This window comes from Suricata suricatta, chromosome 9, assembly GCF_006229205.1.
Source record: "Suricata suricatta isolate VVHF042 chromosome 9, meerkat_22Aug2017_6uvM2_HiC, whole genome shotgun sequence".
Lineage (NCBI taxonomy): Eukaryota > Metazoa > Chordata > Mammalia > Carnivora > Herpestidae > Suricata > Suricata suricatta.
In genome coordinates, this window is record NC_043708.1 from 38,783,382 (window position 1) to 38,801,977 (window position 18,596).

The 18,596-nt window shown below is 38.0% G+C and overlaps 1 protein-coding gene across 1 annotated transcript in view; it reads right to left on the bottom strand.

Moving 5' to 3' along the window:
• LRRC9 (leucine rich repeat containing 9) overlaps positions 1-18,596 on the bottom strand; it is a 110,886-nt gene that overhangs the window by 65,194 nt on the left and 27,096 nt on the right. Inside the window, exons 11-15 of the mRNA XM_029952182.1 lie at positions 13,792-13,968; positions 12,944-13,061; positions 5,319-5,445; positions 3,898-4,020; positions 1,895-2,010 (exon numbers count right to left, since the gene is read on the bottom strand). Of these exons, the coding sequence (XP_029808042.1) occupies positions 1,895-2,010; positions 3,898-4,020; positions 5,319-5,445; positions 12,944-13,061; positions 13,792-13,968 (661 nt within the window). The remainder of the gene's footprint in view (positions 1-1,894; positions 2,011-3,897; positions 4,021-5,318; positions 5,446-12,943; positions 13,062-13,791; positions 13,969-18,596) is intronic.

The following is an 18,596-nucleotide window of genomic DNA, read 5'->3' on the forward strand; positions in this document are numbered from 1 at the left end:
ACCCCAATGTTCATAGCAGCACTGTCAACAATAGCCAAAACATGGAAAGAGCCTAAATGTCCATCACCTGATGAGTGGATCAAGAAGATGTGGTATATATACACAATGGAGTACTACATGGCAATGAGAGGGAATGAAATATGGCTATTTGTAGGAAAGTGGATGGACCTTGAGGTTTGTCCTTGAGGAAGGTCCCTTGCCTTTGGGGACCTTAAGCGAAATAAGTCAGGCAGAGAAGGACAGATACCATATGTTTGCACTCATAGGTCTAACAGGAAAACAGGAGATTCCTAATGGAGGACCAGGGGAGGGGAAGAGGGAAAGAGAGTTGGGGAGAGAGAGGGATGCAAAACTTGAGAGACTATTGAATACTGAAAATGAACTGAGAGTTGAAGGGAAAGGGGGAGGGGGGAAAAGAGGTGGTGGTGATGGAGGAGGGCACTTGTGGGGAAGAGCACTGGGTGTTGTATGGAAACCAATTTGACAATAAACTATTTAAAAAAAATAAAAAAATAAAATAAAAAACACAAGAAAAGAAAATAAAGCCCAATAGAAAATAGTCAAAGGATGGGGTGCCTGGGTGGCTCAGTTGGTAAATTGGCTGACTTTGGCTCAGGTCATATTCTCATGGCTGGTGAGTTCAAGCCTGGCTTTGGGATCAGTGCTGACAGCTCAGAGCCTGGACTCTGCTTCAGATTCTGTGTCTCCCTCTCTCTCTGCCCCTCCCCTGCTCACGCTCTGTCTCTTTCTCTCAAAAATAAACATTAAAAACATAAAAAAATAAAACAAAGGATATAACAAATGATTTACAAAACTATAAATAATCCGTAGCCTATGAAAGAATCAAATATCCTTTTCTTGCCCACAGAGTGGAAAAGTAAAAGATTGATAATATCTTGTTTTGGTAAGCATGCAAAGAAGCACTGTCTCATACTGTTAGAAATTTGTGGAGAGTACTGGCAAAATCTATCAAAATTTAAAATGTATATATCTTTTGGCTATCCAATTCTACTAACCTATTCTGCAGAGAAATTTTTGTATTTGTATAAAGATTTATCTATAATGATGTTCACTGAAATACTTTTAAAATAGTAATAAACCTGGAAACCTATATGCTCATGAAAACAGAATCATCAAATAAATTAGATATTACTGGATAGAATGCAGCCACAAAAAGAATATAGACCTATATGTACTGAAGTGGAAATATGTCTGAAACATGTTATTAAAGGCAAAAAAGAATTATCAAAAAATACTTAGATCTTGATTCTACTATATAAAATGCTACATGCTGTTATATATGTAAATGCATAGAAAAAAGAATGAAAACAAACTCACAAAGTTGTTAATAGTGGATTTCTTCATGAAAGGGAGTGGTGCTGTGGGTGAGGTGAAATCAAATTTTCATATTTGTTATATATCCTTCAGTATAGTTTGAGTCTTTTTCAGTGAGACTACAACCATATAACACTCATGTAACATGTTTGCAGATAAACATATTTAGGTGTCAAGTGATTTCTTTTGAAAATGAAGCCCTTCACAGAATAACCACTATATTTATGTATAAATATATAGTGTAAATTTGACATTACATTATTTGACTTCTGTTAATTACTGTTTCTGTTCACTTCTTACTTAAGAAATTCCAGTTTTAAAAATACATCCATACTGGGGCACCTGGGTGGCTCAGTCAGTTAAGCATCTGGCTTCAGCTCAGGTCATGATCTCATGGTTGGTGAGTTCAAGCCCCGCATTGGTGCTGACAGCTAGCTCAGAGCCTGGAGCCTGTCTTCCAATTCTGTGTCTCCCTTTCTCTTTGACACTCCCCTGCTCACACTGTCTCTCTCTCAAAAATAAACAAAACATTTAAAAAAATTTTTAAATACATCCATACCATTGTAATATACTCAAATTCAATGACGTATTCTGGCAAAACCAGATCATGATCAAAGACAAACCACTTGCACTGCCGGAGGCTGCAATCACAGTTCCTCTGTCCCATGATAGAATCTAGAGTAAAATCAATAACAAAACAAGGAAAACACTCTTCAAAATGAAACATGATACACTTTTTCATTATCATACAGATTGGTAAACAATACATTCAGTAAGTTTCGACCATTATGTTATTGAGATTATTTTTTCTGTTTTTCCACCCCTCCTAGACAGTTTCTTAATTCTTTTTATTTTTTCTGCAGGGTTTTTTTTTTTTGCCCTTTAATTTCTAAGTTTGTAAAGTTTGAGATATAGTTTACATAGAACACTGTATTTGCTTTAGGAGTATAACATAAGTTGATACATATATATATTGAAAAATAATTATCACAATAATTATACTTAACATCCATCACCAAGGATAGTTATAATTTTTTTGTGTGTGATGAGAACTTTTAAGATTTACTCTCTTGGCAACTTTCAAGGATGTAGTACAGTATTGCTAACTACAGTCACGCTGTGCATTATAATCTCTAAGACTTTTTTTAATCTCATAACTGGAAGTTTTAAACTTTTGACCACCCTCACCCATTTTGCCTATTAGGTTATTTATTTGAACATTTAGTATAGTTTAAGAAGGTGTGTATGAATGCCACATAGACAGTGGGTGGATTGTGATGGTTGATTTTATGTATTTACTTGTCTGGGCTATGGTACCTAGTTGGTGAAATAGCAGTCTAGACCTTGCTACTAAGGTAATTTTAGATGTAATTAAAATTTAAATCAGTAGATTCATTTCTTAATTCTAGAAATTACTAGTCACCCTTTCACTACATAGACTAGTAGGGTTTAATTTTATTTATCATATCCTTTTCCTTTTCTTTTTTTTAAAATTTTTTTAAGTTTTATTTATTTTTGAGAGAGAAGGAGAGACAGCATGAGCAGGGGAGGGTCAGAGAGAAAGGGAGACACAGAATCTGAAGCAGGCTCCAGGCTCTGAGATAGCTGTCAGCACAGAGTCCGATGTGGGGCTCGAACCCACGAACCGTGAGATCATGACCTGAGCCGAAGCCAGATGCTAAACCGACTGAGCCACCCAGGCCCCCCTGTCCTTTTCCTTTTCATACTTTGTCATTTTCCTATTCAATGTGTGGCCATATGCTTTTGACAAATGTATTACTGAAAAACCTCTAATATTAAAAATGGGTGGGTTTTGGGGTGCCTGGGTGGCTCAGTTGGTTAAGTCTCTGACTCTTGGTTTTGGCTCAGATCATGATCCCAGTGTCATGGGATTGAGCCCCACATTGGGCTCCACCTTGAGTGTGGAGCTTGATTAAGATTCTCTCTCCCCCTTTCTCTCTCTTCCCCTTTCCTGCTCGTGCTTGCTCTCTTTTTCAAAAAAAATAAAAAGGATGGGTTTGTCTTTTGAAATACATATATAAAATACATAGAATATACATGAAATATATAATATATTTGAAATACATGTAATGTATCATATATACATATAATATTCATATATAATACATATGTAGGATATGTAAAATGCATGACATTTCATATAGCAGTATGCATGGGTGTGTAAATATAAAATAAAAGTTTACAAGGGTGACTGGGTAGCTCAGTCAGTTAAGCACCCAACTCTTGACTTCAGCTCAGGTCATGATCCCAGGGTTCAGCTCCAAGCTGAGCATGGAACCTGCTTATGATTCTCTCTGTCCCCTTTCTCTGCCCCTCTCCTCTGCTCATGCTCTTCCTCTCAAAGAAAAAAGTTCACGAAATTAAAAATCTACACACACACATACATAAATGTCATTGAAGCAAGGAACAGAAAAATAGAAGTTCATTAGTAGCCAGCACTAGATTTTTTTAGAAAAGTTTACAAACTCTGTTAGGTAGAATTTAAGCTCTAGACGTCTATGCAGAAAAATTAAAGCACATTTCTCTTTATGGCAGACATACTTGGTAAATATTTTTGAGGAATGAACACTGAATTAACCATTGGATAGTTAGCTTGATTGATGGAGTCCTGTTCACAAGCCTGAACACTCTGGCCAAGGAAAACCTTTGTAATGAGGAGGATGCCTAAATATGAATAAAAAATCATTTCAACAATAATTCATTTTAGTAATTTTCCCATATCACCTTCCTTATTAGTCCCAGACTTGACTATATGTTCAGTAAGAGCAGAGACTTGCTACCTTGTTTGTCATTGTATAGAAAAACAGAAAATCAGTAAATATTTGTTGAACAAATGAAATAATTATAAAAGGATTCCAGTGATTAAAGCAAAACTTTACAGAAAAGGAAGAAGGAAAGAAAATAATAGGTTAGCGATGTTTTTTATTAAGTAATTTAAAGTAAGAAACTTTCTGTTGTTCCTAACAGGGTAATAATTCATCTCTGAATTATCAGCACGTAGCACATTACTTAGGTCATGGGAGGCCCTCAATACATGTCTACTGAGTGGATAAACATTTTTAGGATTCCCTCAACCCTAAAGATCTCTAGGAGTCACTGAATCCTGTAATGTAACTTGTAATCACTAGATAAAACATTTAGATGACTTTTTTTTAAATACTATGTACAAGTTATAAAATGAAGGCTGAGAGAACCTAATTGTTTTGGGAAACGTTTCAGAAGGATCTAGAGAAACATGATGAGGCGTTTCTTAAGATGGTATTGGAGGAGCATGAGAAAAAAGGAGCATATTTTTTTAAAATAAGGAGTTCTTTCTATATTCAATAATCAGCTTAATTTTCTGATTATTATTAACTGAATGAAAGACTGCAAGACATATGTAGTTCAACATGAATAATCTTAGCAGAGCTATAGTCTGGAACCTAATATCACTCTTATAGACTTAAGTTAACCAAATTTCTGACTGCCCAGTCTTCAGTAGGTTGTATAGTGGAGACCAAAGAATAGTGTCCCTTACTCCCTGACCAGGTCAATTCTCCTTATTATATACTTTTTGGTAATATGTACTAATATTTCATCTTTGTTATGAAATTGTTGTATTATGAAAATTGTAACTTTACATTTATTTGTATCATTATTAATGTTTGAACAACTGTGTCTAGTTTGCATTCACTATATCCATATCACTACCAAGCGCCTAACACACAGTAAACATTTCCTAATATTGATGGAGCTGAAGTATGGACAGTGGGAGGATGAGGCAAGAGGGCCTGATGAGCTGACTTTTCCCCAGGCTGTGGTTACAAGGGAGCCTCTGCCAGAGCGTCCTGCAGATTGGCTCCTATGCTTTTATCTATCTATATATTTAAGATATTGATAAAGCCAAGTTTTAAAAATGTTATGAAAATAATTAACAAAGACTTAGAACTAAAAAGTTCAGAAATACTATATATTTGTCTTACCATGCCTGAAGAGCTCATGCTCTGGAGAGTTCTCATCTTTGAACTTTTGCTGTAGAAATTCAATTCTGGGACATTCACACATAGTTAGGCTGTTAGCAAGAATAACAGCTTCTTTTCTGAGAGGCAGCTGCAAAGAAAAAACAAAGTCTGAGTATTTTTATAAAACTGAGAGTACTTCAGCTTCAATACAGATGGTTTACTAGTTTATGTTTATATGTGTCTGGGCAAAAAAAAAAAAAAGTCAGGCTAGATTTAATGAAAAATAGTAGATAACCTTCAGGTGCGACTTCATTCTGTAAGGCCGTTCATATAATATGCTTTAAATGTATATGCAAATAGGTTTATGAAAAGTGATTTGGATATTTGTTCCTGTAAAAGTAGCAGAGTCAAGATTGACAGCACTGTGTGGTGCAGGAGCTATAGGTTTACACATTTTCAATGATACTCCATTAGTAATAATGTAAATTCCAAAAAAAGAAACTCCTGTGGGATATTATATCAGTGAAGGTTCTTACTTACATGTGATATATAGATAAATATAGATATAGGGCACTTGGGTGGCTCAGTCAGTTAAGCGTCCGACTTCGGCTCTCACGGCTCATGGATTTGAGCCCCGCATCGGACTCTGTGCTGACAGCTCAGCACGGAGCCTGGAGCCTGCTTCAGATTCTTTATCTCCCTCTCTCTCTGCCCCTCCCCCGCTCACACTCTGTTTCTCCCTCAAAAGTAAATAAACATTAACAAAAAAAGTTTTAAATATATAGATATAGACATATAGATAAAGATTTAGTATAAATGGTGTTCTTGGCTTAATAAGCTACATGGCTTTCCACATACATCTCATTGTGCTAGTGCATGGAAATCTTAGTTTGCATTGGAACTAGATTTATTTCTTGAAAATGTTTTATCAGAAATACAGTAATACAGGGGTGCCTGGGTGACTCAGTTGGTTAAGCGCTGGACTTCAGCTCAGGTTGTGATCTCACAGTTCCTGGATTTGAGCCCTGGATCAGGCTCTGTGCTGACAGTGCGAAGCCTGCTTAGGAGTCTTGCTCTCTCCTCTCTCTCTGCTCCTCCCTGCTCATGCTTTCACTCACTCTCTCTCTCTCAAAATAAATAAACTTAAAAAAAAAGTAATACAGTAAAATTCATATTACTTGCTATGAAAGTTCTGAAAAGCAAATAAAATCACTCTTGTTAGTAGTAGAAAACCTAGAGCTAAGAGAGATGATATAATTTCTCCAAGGACAGAAGTAGAAATTAGCAGTCATAAAATGAACTCAGGTCTGCTTCTCCATAGGTTTACTATAAATGCTGAATTGCTTATTTATTTTTTCTTATTAAAAGCTGTTACCCTAAGAGGTTTTTTAAATTTTTTGAATGTTTATTTATTTTTGAAAGAGAGAGAGACAGAGAGAGACAGAGTGTGAGTGGGAGAGGGGCAGAGAGAGAGATGGACAAGCTGAGCTGTCACTACAGATTTCTAGGTGGGGCTCGAACCCAGGACTCTGAGATCATGACCTGAGCCCAAGTCTGACGCTCAACCTTCTGAGCCACCCAGGTGCTCCCCACCACAAAGAGATTTTAAAAAAATAAATACTAAAATGTTGCTCATGTTACCATAAATTTCACATCCCAGTAAATATAACTTTCTCAGATTTCCAATGAACATCACTAACTATTCATTAGATGCAAGCCATATACATGGCATTGTGCAGCCGTAGCATAGTCTTGGCCCTCAAATAAGAGAGGGAAGATGGTGAAGACAGCACAGGCAATAACCTCTCTAACATTGCCTATAGCAACATTTTTCTAGGTATGCCTCTTAGGCAAGGGAAATAAAAGCAAAAATAAACTGTTGGGTCTATATCAAAATAAAAAGTTTCTGCACAGTAAAGGTAAAAATCAATAGAACAAAAAGGCAACCTACTAAATGAGAGAAGATATTTGCAAATGATTTACCCAATAAAGAGTATCCAGAATATATAAAGTATTTATAAAACTCAATACCCCAAAACAATCCAATTAAAAAGTGGGCAGAAGGCATGAACAGACATTTCTCCAAAGAAGACGACAGACACATAAAATGATGCTCAACCTCACTCATCATCAGGGAAATGCAAATGAAAACTACAATGAGAGATCATCTCACACTTGTCAGAAAGGCTAAAATCAACAATACAAGAAGCAAGTGTTGGCAGAAATGTAGAGAAAAAGGAACCATCTTGCACTGTTGGTGGGAATACACTCTGGTGCAGCCACTGTGGAAAACAGTATGGAGGTTCCTCAAAATGTTAAAAATAGAACTACCCTACATTCCAGTAATCACAGTACTGGATATTTACACACAAAAAATAAAAATGCTAATTCAAAATGATTCTTGAACCCCAAGTTTATGCAGGATTATTTACAATAGCCAAACTATGGAAGCAGTCCAAGGGTCCCCTCATAGATGAATGGATAAAGAAGATGTATATATGTACAGTGGAATATTATCCATCCACAAAAGATACTAAAATCTTGCCACTTGTGACATGGATGGATCTAGAGAGTATAATGCTAAGTGAAATAAGTCAGTGGAAATCAAATATCATATGATTTCACTTATATGTGGAATTTAAGAAACAAAACAAATAAGCAAAGGAAAAAGAGAGAGAGAAACCAAGAAACAGACTGTTAACTATAGAGAACAAACTGAGAGTTATCAGAGGGAAGGTAGGTGGGAGGATGGGGGGATTAAACAGTAAACTTACGATTAAAAAATAAAATAGATAACAAAAAATAGAATCAGAAAATGTAAAAAAAAAAAAAAGAAAGAAAGGAGGGGGGAATATAGAAACTGTACCCAGGAATTCGAAATACAAACCATCCAGGGGTGCCTGGGTGGTTCAATCGGTTGTGTCCAACTCTTGATTTTGGCTCAGGTCATGATCTCACAGGATCCAGTGAGATCCAGTTCTGTGTCTGGCTCCACGCTGAGAGCATGGAGCCTGCTTGGGGTTCGCTCTCTACTTCTCTCTCTGCCCCTAGCCTGCTCATGCTCGTGCACTCTTTCTCTCTCTCAACATAAATAAACATGAAAAAAATACCACTACAAGATGTGTCAAATAAGATCTCCTTTTTTAAAAAAAATTTTTTTAACATATATTTATCTTTGAGAGACAGAGAGAGACAGATCATGAGCAGGGGAGGGGCAAAGAGAGAGGGACACACAGAATCCAAAGCAGGCTCCAGGCTCTGAGCTGCCAGCACAGAGCCTGACACAGGGCTTGAGCCCACAAACTGTGAGATCATGACCTGAACCGAAGTCGGACGATCAACTGACTGAGCCACCCAGGTGCCCCAGATCTCCTTTTTTAAATGGAATGTTTTTAAGAACCATCTTTGTAGAGGTTAGGGATCAATACTAGGCTTTTAAGATTAGACATAATTCCAATAATCAGAAATTTTAAAGGAAAGTCTTTTTAAGAGGAGAAAGTATATGAAGGTATAGAAACAGGTAAAATTAGGGGCACCTGGGTGGTTCAGTCGGTTGAGCATCGGACTTCAGCTCAGGTCAGGATCTCATGGTTTGTGAGTTCGAGCCCCGCATCGGCTCTGTGCAGACAGCTAGCTCAGAACCTGGAGCCTGCTTCAGATTCTGTACCACCCTCTCTCTCTGACCCTCCCCTGCTCGTTTTCTCTCTCTCTCTCTGTCTCAAAAATAAATAAAACATTAAAAAGAATTTTTTTAACAAAAAATAAATAAAAGCTTCTGTTACAGCTTGTGTAGATGAGGCAAATACAAAAGTTTGGTGGTGGCAGAGGGGATCATACAAATTAAAACTAGATTGATTCTTGCACTCAAGTTCATGCTCAACTTTAAAGAAACTGAAACTAATATGTAATATGGTATGGCCTGATGTAAGAAAGATTATCAGGAGTTTCAACCTCATGCTCAAAGGCTTTGGCCCCACATAAAAAGATACATGAATGAAATGTAAGTTTATATGTTTTAATTTTGCGAAAGGGATGCTCACTTCAGCAGCATATATATATTGTTTGATAAAATGTTCTTTAAGTAAGTAACTTATTTAAAGTTCTCCATTTTTTAAAGTTTTATTTATTTAAGTGTACTCTACACCTAATGTGGGGCTTTAACTCACAACCCTGAGATCAAAAGTTACATGCTCTTCCAACTGAACCACCTGGGTGCCCCTAGGTCTCCATTTTAATGGATTTTATGAAAAACCTGTAAACTAGGTAAGAGGGCTCCTACTAGTTGAGAACTCAGGAAAGGCTTCGCAAAGAAGGAAGTCCTTGAGCTGAGACTTGAAGGATAAGTTTGCCAAAAGGAAAAAGTAGGAAAGAGCATTTCATCAAAAGGAGGCATAGCACTGAGGTATCTTTGGGAGAATCACAAAGAAAGCACATACTTCATTTGGGATATTTGTTGTATTTGGTAATAGAGAAGTTTAGCTGAAGCTAGATTTTGAGGGGCCTTAAATGCCCTGCAGAGGGATTTGGACTTATCATGAGTAATGGGAAGCTACTGAAGGATTTTCATCATGAGTACAATGCAGTGTGTGCTATGAAAACAATGTCTGAGGAAAGGTTAATTTGTCTGTCCTTTTAAAGGTGAAAGGAATAGAGGGAAGACCATGGGGAGAGTTGTCTATTAGGAAACTACTGGCAAAGATTAGAGGGAATGTTCTAAGAGTTGGCAGGCAACAGGAACAAAGAGGGAAAAGGAGAAGGCAAGGTGATGTGGTAAAGGAAGAATCACTACAAATGGCAAATGATTAGATAGAGGGATAATGTAAAAGGGAGGGGTCAGGTATAATTTCAAGGCTTTGAACCTGGTCAATGGAGAGGATGACAGCATTATTGGTAGAAATAAGAGAAGAAGACAGGGAGAGAGTTGCTTATGGGCAAAAGATTAAAGGCTGGTTTTAGACATACTGTATAAGGAGATAAAACAGATTAATCACGTAGGGATGGCAGCTATCGGTGTCAGAGCAGAGAGCAGGAGGTAGGCTTGCTGAGGACATACACTTTGGAGAAAACCAAAGTGGAATAAATGATACTCCTTCAGTCTGTTGACCAAGTCCTTGGGCATCGAAGAGAGTATCCTATCTTACCTTCCCTTCCTGCCAGCCAGTCCTCTGCCTTACAAAGTTACTGCCAACCTAACCCAAATCTGTCTTCTAAACTGCTTACACAGCTCATGTTTTTAATCTTACAACCCAGTACATAAACATTTATCTTTATTTCCTATGTGCACATAATAGAATAAAAATATGGTTTCTTATATCTACATCTACACAGTGATTTTCCTAGCCCATGAGACTCCCCCATTTCTAAGATTTTAACAATGAGAGTAATTGATAGTGTATGGAGAAAAAAAGATTATTAAACCTTAATCTTGTGGTATTCTCATGTTTAGAGGGAAGAGGAAGAATTAAAAGAAAACAAATATGGAACAGTCAGAAAAATAGAAGAATAACATTAGTGTAATAATATCAAGAATGCCAAAGGGGAGTTTCAAAAATGAAAGAGCAGTCAACAGTATCAAATACTTCAGAAAATAATGGTAAATCTTATTTAAAAATTTTCTGTGAAATCATATGATATTGATTTTTCTCTGATTGACTGATTTCATGCAGCATAATAGTCTCTAGCCCCATCCACATCATTGCAAATGGCAAGATTATGTTCTTTTTTATGGCTAAATACTAGGAGCTAGAGAGTATTATGCTGTGTGCAATAGTCAGTCAGAGAAAGACAAATACCATATGATTTCCCTCTAGTACAGAATTTGTGAAACAAAGCAAATGAATGTAGAGGGGGAAAAAGAGAGGCAAACCAAGAAACAGACTCTGATGGCTACCAGAGGGGAGGTGAGTGGGGAGGTGGGTAAAGTCAATGATGGAGATTAAGGAGTGCACTTTTCGTGATGAGCACAGGGAGCCCGGGGGAAGTGCTGAATCACTCTTTTGTACTCCTGAAACTAATATGTATGGCAAATGGAATTTAAATAAAAACTTTAAAAAACAAACAAAACAAAATAACAAAAATTTTCTATGTGCCGGGAACTGGTCTAACAACTAGGAGATAAGGCGCAAGCACAGTGTTGGGCAAGCAGGAAACACACAGAAATGTTAGCTTCATCTTTCTGCCAATCTTCGGGCCCATAGTTCTCTGGAATCACCCTGAGCACTCCACTCAATCTTTTAAAATCCTTTATTCCTCACCTCCTTCTGTCTCCCCTTTGAGAAGGTATCTAAGGCCACTTTCAGCACTCCAGCCTGCTAAAGCCTGTGGCTCTGGCCTGCGGCCGTAGCATGCCCCCTAGGCATCCCCCTGTCATCAGCTCCTACTCCCCCCAGTCCACTTCACTGAGCGGCTGGAATGCTGTTTGGGTGGGATTTTTTTTTATTGTGGAAAAAACACATGAAGTAAAACTACCATTTTAACCATTTTTAAGTGTACAATTCATTGGCATGGAGTACATTCACAATGTTGTGCGATCATCACCACTATTCATTTCCAGAACTTTTCAGCATCCCCATAGAAGCCCTGTGCTCATTAAATAATGACTCCCTAGTCTTCCATCCTCCTCATCCCCTGCTAACCTCTTTCTACTTTGTCTCTACCAATTCGCCTATTCTAGGTACCTCAGGTAGGTGGAATTACACAATATTTGTCCATTTGTTTTTGGCTTCTTTCACTTAGCATAATGCTCTCAAGGTTTAACCACATATCAGGATGTATTAGCATTTAAATCCTTTTTATGGCTGACTAATATGCCATTGTATGGCTGTATCATATTTTGTTTATCCATTCGTCTCTTGATGGGCATTTAGGTTGTTTTGACTTTTTGGCTACTACGAATAATGGTGTTATGAACACGGAGGTACCAGTATCCAAGAACTTTTTAATGCATACCTCATTAATTCCTAACCACAACTCTGTGAAGTAGATACTATTATTACCTTCATTTTACAGACAGGAAGATACAGGCACAGAGAGGTGAAGTCACATAGCTGCTGAGTAGGAAAGCCAGGATTTAAATGCAGCAATATTATCATTTTTTGTGTGTGCCATGATGTGAAGGAGGTGAGGAAGCACTGCTCTATACCAGGGCCTTACACCTGCCTCAGCGACAGACTGGAAGACAGAGCAAGGGTGAATGGATGTGTTGGATCTCAGAGTGACCAGGCAGCAAGGTGCAGACAAAGAAGTAGAGAATAAAGGGTTGGTGGCAGTAAAAGAGAAGGAAAAACAGGATAACCAGAATGCATAGCAGTGTTCAGTGAATGGATTTTTTTTTTCAAAATGGAGAAGACCTCCGAGTGTTTAAAACAGATTAGAGAAATAGATTTCAAGATCATTAGCAAAAGGGTCCTAGCATGAAAATAGGATACCCAGAAATATCAGTCAGGCAGATAAAGTAATTGATGGACTTACTCTGGTATAATCCGAAGAAGGAAGATGCTATACTTTCTAGCACCAAGTTTTCTGTGAAATAGCAGAAGTTTGCTATAAATATGGATGAAAGGATTGAGAATCAAGCCCTGACTAACCAATGGCAGTGCTTTATTCATTAGGAAGAAAGCATTATTCTGAATGACATTTTATGCTACCTTGCTTGTTTCACTGTCTTTGAATCCTTTTTCAAGTATTTGTAGCAGGTGCTTTTTCTTCACTGTAACTTCAGGATCAAAAACATAAAAAAGGCACTCCAGCATCTTTTGATAGCTCCTTAAGAATAATTGAGACAAAAAAGTTTGAGAATTGATTTCAACAGAACTTAGCCATAGATAAGACAATCATATATCCTGCCCCAGATATTTCCATTGACAGTGAATGTTCTAGTGTCATTACTAAGCCTCCAGTCCCCCTCAGTCTCAAAAAGAGCCCCAGGGGTACCTGAGGGGCTCAGCTGGTTGAGCATCCGACTTTGGCTCATGTCATGATCTCAAGGTTTGTGGGTTCGAGCCTTGCATTGGGCGCTGTGCCAACAGCAAGGAGCCTGCTTGGGATTTTCCCTCTCTGCCTCTTACCTGCTTGCCCTCTCTCTGTCCCTTTCAAAATGGGTAAATGAAAACTTAAAAAAGAAAAAAAACGCCCCAGTGTGGGTAAACTATGATGCCATCCTAGTCACTAACAGGTATATTTTCAATATTGTAAACTTTAAAAAATTTTTTTAAATTTATTTTTGAGAGAGAGAGAGTGAGAGAGCATGAGCAGGCAAGAGGCAGAGAGAGAGAATCCCAGGCAGGCTGCAGGCTGTCAGTGCAAAGCCGGACACGGGGCTCAAACCCATGATCCGTGAGCTCATGACCTAAGCTGAAGTTTGACGCATAACTGACGGAACCACCCAGGCCCTCCAATATTATAAACTCTTTTACAAAATAAAATCAGCATGACTCTTGTAAAAAATAAAATCAGACTTTTATAAAAATGTTCCTTATGGAATTTAACTTCTTACTCTGAATCATGCATATCTTCCTTGTCAAGAATCTTCTGGAATTTCTCTTCAAATTTTAGTCTCAGAATACGGTTGTTAACTTTGATGATACGTTTTATTTTCACTCCAGTAATACCATATGGCCTGAAGTTCCAGGTACAAAAACGTGAAAGAATTAGTTCATAGCAGGAGTTAAACCTATGTGAACACAGAATATATACAAAGAAAAGAACACATTGTCCTTAAAATGCTGAAGAATACAAAGTTACGTATGATAAAAGTTACAGCCCATATTTTATGTTTTTTGCTAAAGATATATTGTCATATCATAGCTCTGCTTTGGTTCAAACTGGGCACAGTTAATCAATAAAATAGATGTTAAACTTTGAAACATAAAAGTAGGCGTTGTTTTTATTAATTATTAAATATGTGTTTTGACTAAAAGATGTGTTGCTTGAGTAAGCCTCCATTTCTGAAACAATTTCTTTTTTGGCTTCAGTGAAGCTGTATGTTTTCAGCTTTCTTCTTATTGGCTGCTCCTTCATGGTTTTCCTCTGTCAGATTTCTAAATGTTGGATTGTACAGGAATCAGTCTTGGGCTCTCCTTTTGTGTCCATGAATATTAGCCCTGATTTCATCTGGTCCCTTGGCAATATACAGAAAAAATGTATTTTATATATACTGATATATCCCAACATTTTACTTCTAGACTTTATCTCTTCCCAGTTTAGGTGGACATACTCCTACTTGCATATCCAACAGCTTAGTTGGTGTGTTTACTTGCATATGGAATAAGCCTCTCAAACTTAATTCATCACCTGTCTAAGCCTGCTCCTCCTGAGTGTTTTCCATCCTAGTATATGGTACCAGCAACCAACTGGTAGCTTAAGTTGACATCTCAGGAGTGAACCTTGCCTCCTCTCTGCTTCACCAATATCCAATTCTTTGGCAAGTCTGTTTGGCCCTACATCTAAAATATCCTGTATATAACCCTATGTCATCACCATTGCTGTTACTACCCTTTTCCAAATCACCATCATCTCTCATTTGGATTACTGCCAATAACATCATAACTAGGGATATAGAAGTGTAAGAGGCAGAGTCTCTGCTTTCATGGAGCCTGTATTATAAGAAACTGGCCAAAAAAATAAACAATACATAAATAAAATCATTTCTAAACTGACAAATGCTTTGAAGAAGGAGAAATTTGGGGCAAGGATTGGAGTGGGGGCTACTTAGTATAGGTCTTGGGTAAGATCTTTCAGAAAAGATATTCAAGCAAAGAAATGAAGGAGAAAAAGAGGCCAACTCTGTGAAGATCTCAAGAAAATGTATTGGAAGTGCTCCTCTTCTCTCTATGGCCCTTACTGGGCCCTGCCCTATCTTAAAGTATCACAAAATTTGGACTAAAATGAGATTTTAAAATGATCAATTTGAGGGTGCCTAGGTGGCTCAGTAGGTTAAGCATTGGACTTTGGCTCAGATCATGATCTCACAGTATGTGGGTTCAAGGCCCATGTAGGGTTCAGTGCTGACAGCTCAGAGCCTGGAGCCTGTTTTGGATTCTGTGTTTCCCTCTCTCTCTTTACCCTTCCCCTGCTTGTGCTCTGTTGCTCTCCCTCTCAAGAATAAAAAAACATTAAATAATAATAATAGTAATAATAAATAAAATGGATGAATTTGAAAAGGAAGCTAAGTGATCCTATATGAGACATGTTTACCTGTAGTGAGATGTCTGGTCCTCAGTGGTGTATCCTATCAACCAAGGCCTGAACATAGGTGTGGGCTAACATCACAGAGGTGAGCTTCCTTGTGGGTGGTCTTTCCCTTAGACAAACTCACTTAGAGTATTTGCCTTTCTCACTAGCAAAGACTGAACAAGTCCAGCTAAGAGCTGCCCAAATACTCTTCTCTTGGAGTTGAAAAGTGAGCTGCCCAACCAAACCATTCCCAGAGGAGCTCACAGTCTGTTAGGAGACAGATACATGTCACACTAGTGTTGCAACCAGCTCATGGTGCTAATTAGTTCCGAGGTCTGGATAAATGACTACATCATCACCAGGAGTGGGAAACCTACAGGCTCATGTATAAAGAAGGATCACTCTCTGGGCCTAATCAGTCCAAGTCACTCCTACATAATATGTCCTGGAACCACTGAAGCGCTCATTACTACTTGCACTCCATTCACTGTTGTTATTATTATTATCATACTCTGATAGAAAGTGTTGTAGGCATTTTATTTAGATAAGGTTTTGTCATATAGTAACAACGGGTAAACAAGAATAGACAGAAGTGATAAATGGACAATATCTAGCTCAGTTCCCAGGAGTGCAAGAACGAGGAATGGCAAAGAAAATTCTGTGAAGTGGAATCCTTTCACAGAGCTTTTTTCTGCCTGGACATTCAGTAGCTGAGCCTTCCTCGTGTAGAATTCCTAGAGCCCTGGAGACTGGGAAGCCCCGTACTAATGGGACATAGGCTCCGTGCTCCCAGGATCAGTGAAGTAAAGCTATTCATGTAGTCACCTGGTCAAGCTGCAGATGAGAAGACATCATTCACAGAGTGCTGGAATCCTGCTGAAGGAGGAAGAACCAAGCCTCTACCGACCAGGAAGTACTGTGACTCTCCATATTATCAGCTCCTCATAGAGGACAACACTTCTCACAGCATTCTTGGTAATGTGCCACATGCACTGGGGAGCAACTGTTACTGGCCTGAGATCTATCCCTTCTAGTCTGAACCTGAGATAATAACTGTAGGAACTTCTATAAAATAATATCTAAATCTCCTATACGTCTCCTGCAAGGGATCCCAAATATCTAAGGGCAAAATTCAAACTACCAGCTCGCAGTGTGCTTTACTGATCAGGCCCTTGTCATGTGGAAACACTGGTAGTTTTCCAAATGTATTTTACTAGTTCATACATTTTCACCACATGCTGTTTCCTCTGCCTAGGAAGTCCTTCCCCTAATTCTGTGTATAGTTAACTTTTATCAGTCCCTCAAGATTCAGATCAAAATATGTCCCCACTTCCAGAAAACTTTCTCTACATCCCCATTCTGGTTTGAATGTCATCCTTCTCCAGACCAACAGTTATCTCAGAATTTAGTACTGCTTCATCACCATAGTCTCCTACACCAGACGGCAGCCTGGATGAGAGCAGGAACTATGACTTTTACCCCTAGCACCTAGAATAGCATCTGGCCTATAGTAGAAACTCAGTGGATGGATGCTGAACAAGTGAACACAAGAGAAAAGATTCAAAGATGCATAGAAATGCAGTGTTTATCTTCACTGAGATTATAAACCAATGGAGCAGAAAAGTAAATGGGACAAGTATAGGCAAAATTACAACAGAGTAGAAGATAGGAGAGATACCACTTAGTGCTGTGGAGATTCAAAATGAATAATAATGACTAATCTGGTAAAGATGACAAAAATATCCCTCACAAAAATGGCTCATGATATGGGCCTTAAAGTAAGTTTTAACAGGCAATGATAGAGGGTGAGGGCAAGGATACAAGGCATTCTGGGTGAAGGGGGCAGAGCAGACAAAACCACTTATGTAGTGGGGTACCAGGTATGTCCCAAGGGCAATGAGGCACAGTTTGGCTGTCTCTGGAGGTACTGAAAGGAAGGATGGTTTGAAGACCATACAGTGAAGGCCTTTGAATATTGGGGTGAAGGGTGTGAATATTTTGGAAGGTAACAGATTCCTACATAAGGCTCTAATTTTGTTTTAAACAGCGCTCTCTGTGGAGATGTGCTAGCAGGAACCACGTAGGAAATCATGTAGTCATCTTTACTGACTGATTAGCAAATGCCAAGTACCTATTACATGCAGACACTGTACTACACTCAACGTGGGGCTTGAACTCATGACCTCAAGATCAAGAGTTGCACACTTTACTGAATGAGCCAGCCATTCGCCCCAGAAGCTCTTTCTTAACATCCATTAAAAAAAATTACAGCTACGGTGGCCAAGCTTGTAAAAAAAACAATCCTTCAAATTCTGCCAATGTAGATTTGATTTTTTTTTCTTAAAATGAATCAGGGTTGTTATTATTAAAATCAAGTAAACAATTGCTAATGCTTTTCAAAATCCATCAAGCTAATTTACTATCAGGTTGGCATAGTTACTTAAAGGCTTTTTAGTCATTTTGCTTTTCTGCATTTTATTCTCTAATCTACTTGTTTTGTAAAGAGCATACTCTGCAATAATTTAAAAAGAAACAGAAATAATAATAAACAAATCTGTTTAGGTTGAGCAAATATAAATGAAAGACTGAAAAATTATTCATGTGCCCTGCATGAATTCAATTTTTGTACTCGAAAAATCAAGGCCTTTACTTGTTTATATGGGAACTGGGATGAATCTCCTTTATATCTCTGTACATAAAAATCACGTATTATGGTTAAGTGAATAGTAAGTGCTGTGCAATGGATGTACTGATACATAAGAAAACATTTTAAAAGATTTATTTCTCACTTGGGCAGAACTTCTCATACTTTTCTACCAAAGTACCCCCAAGGCCCTTAACAAGCTCTTACAGAGGTATGAGCCACATCCAAATATAAATCAGGGGTATTGGCTGAAAGTAATCCATAACAATCACATATTTTTCTTTATAAAAAGTTAATTCAAATTTTGCATTTTACTCCTTATAAGTCAGTGTTTGTTTCAACACTGACTGCCAGTAAAATCCTCTGGGATGATGTATCAAGTCCATTCAATAGCTTTCTATGTTTCCTGCTTTCTCTCCACACACCCAAGTTTGCAGTATGTGGATAGGCTTCTATGGCAACCTTTGGCTTGTTCACGGGGT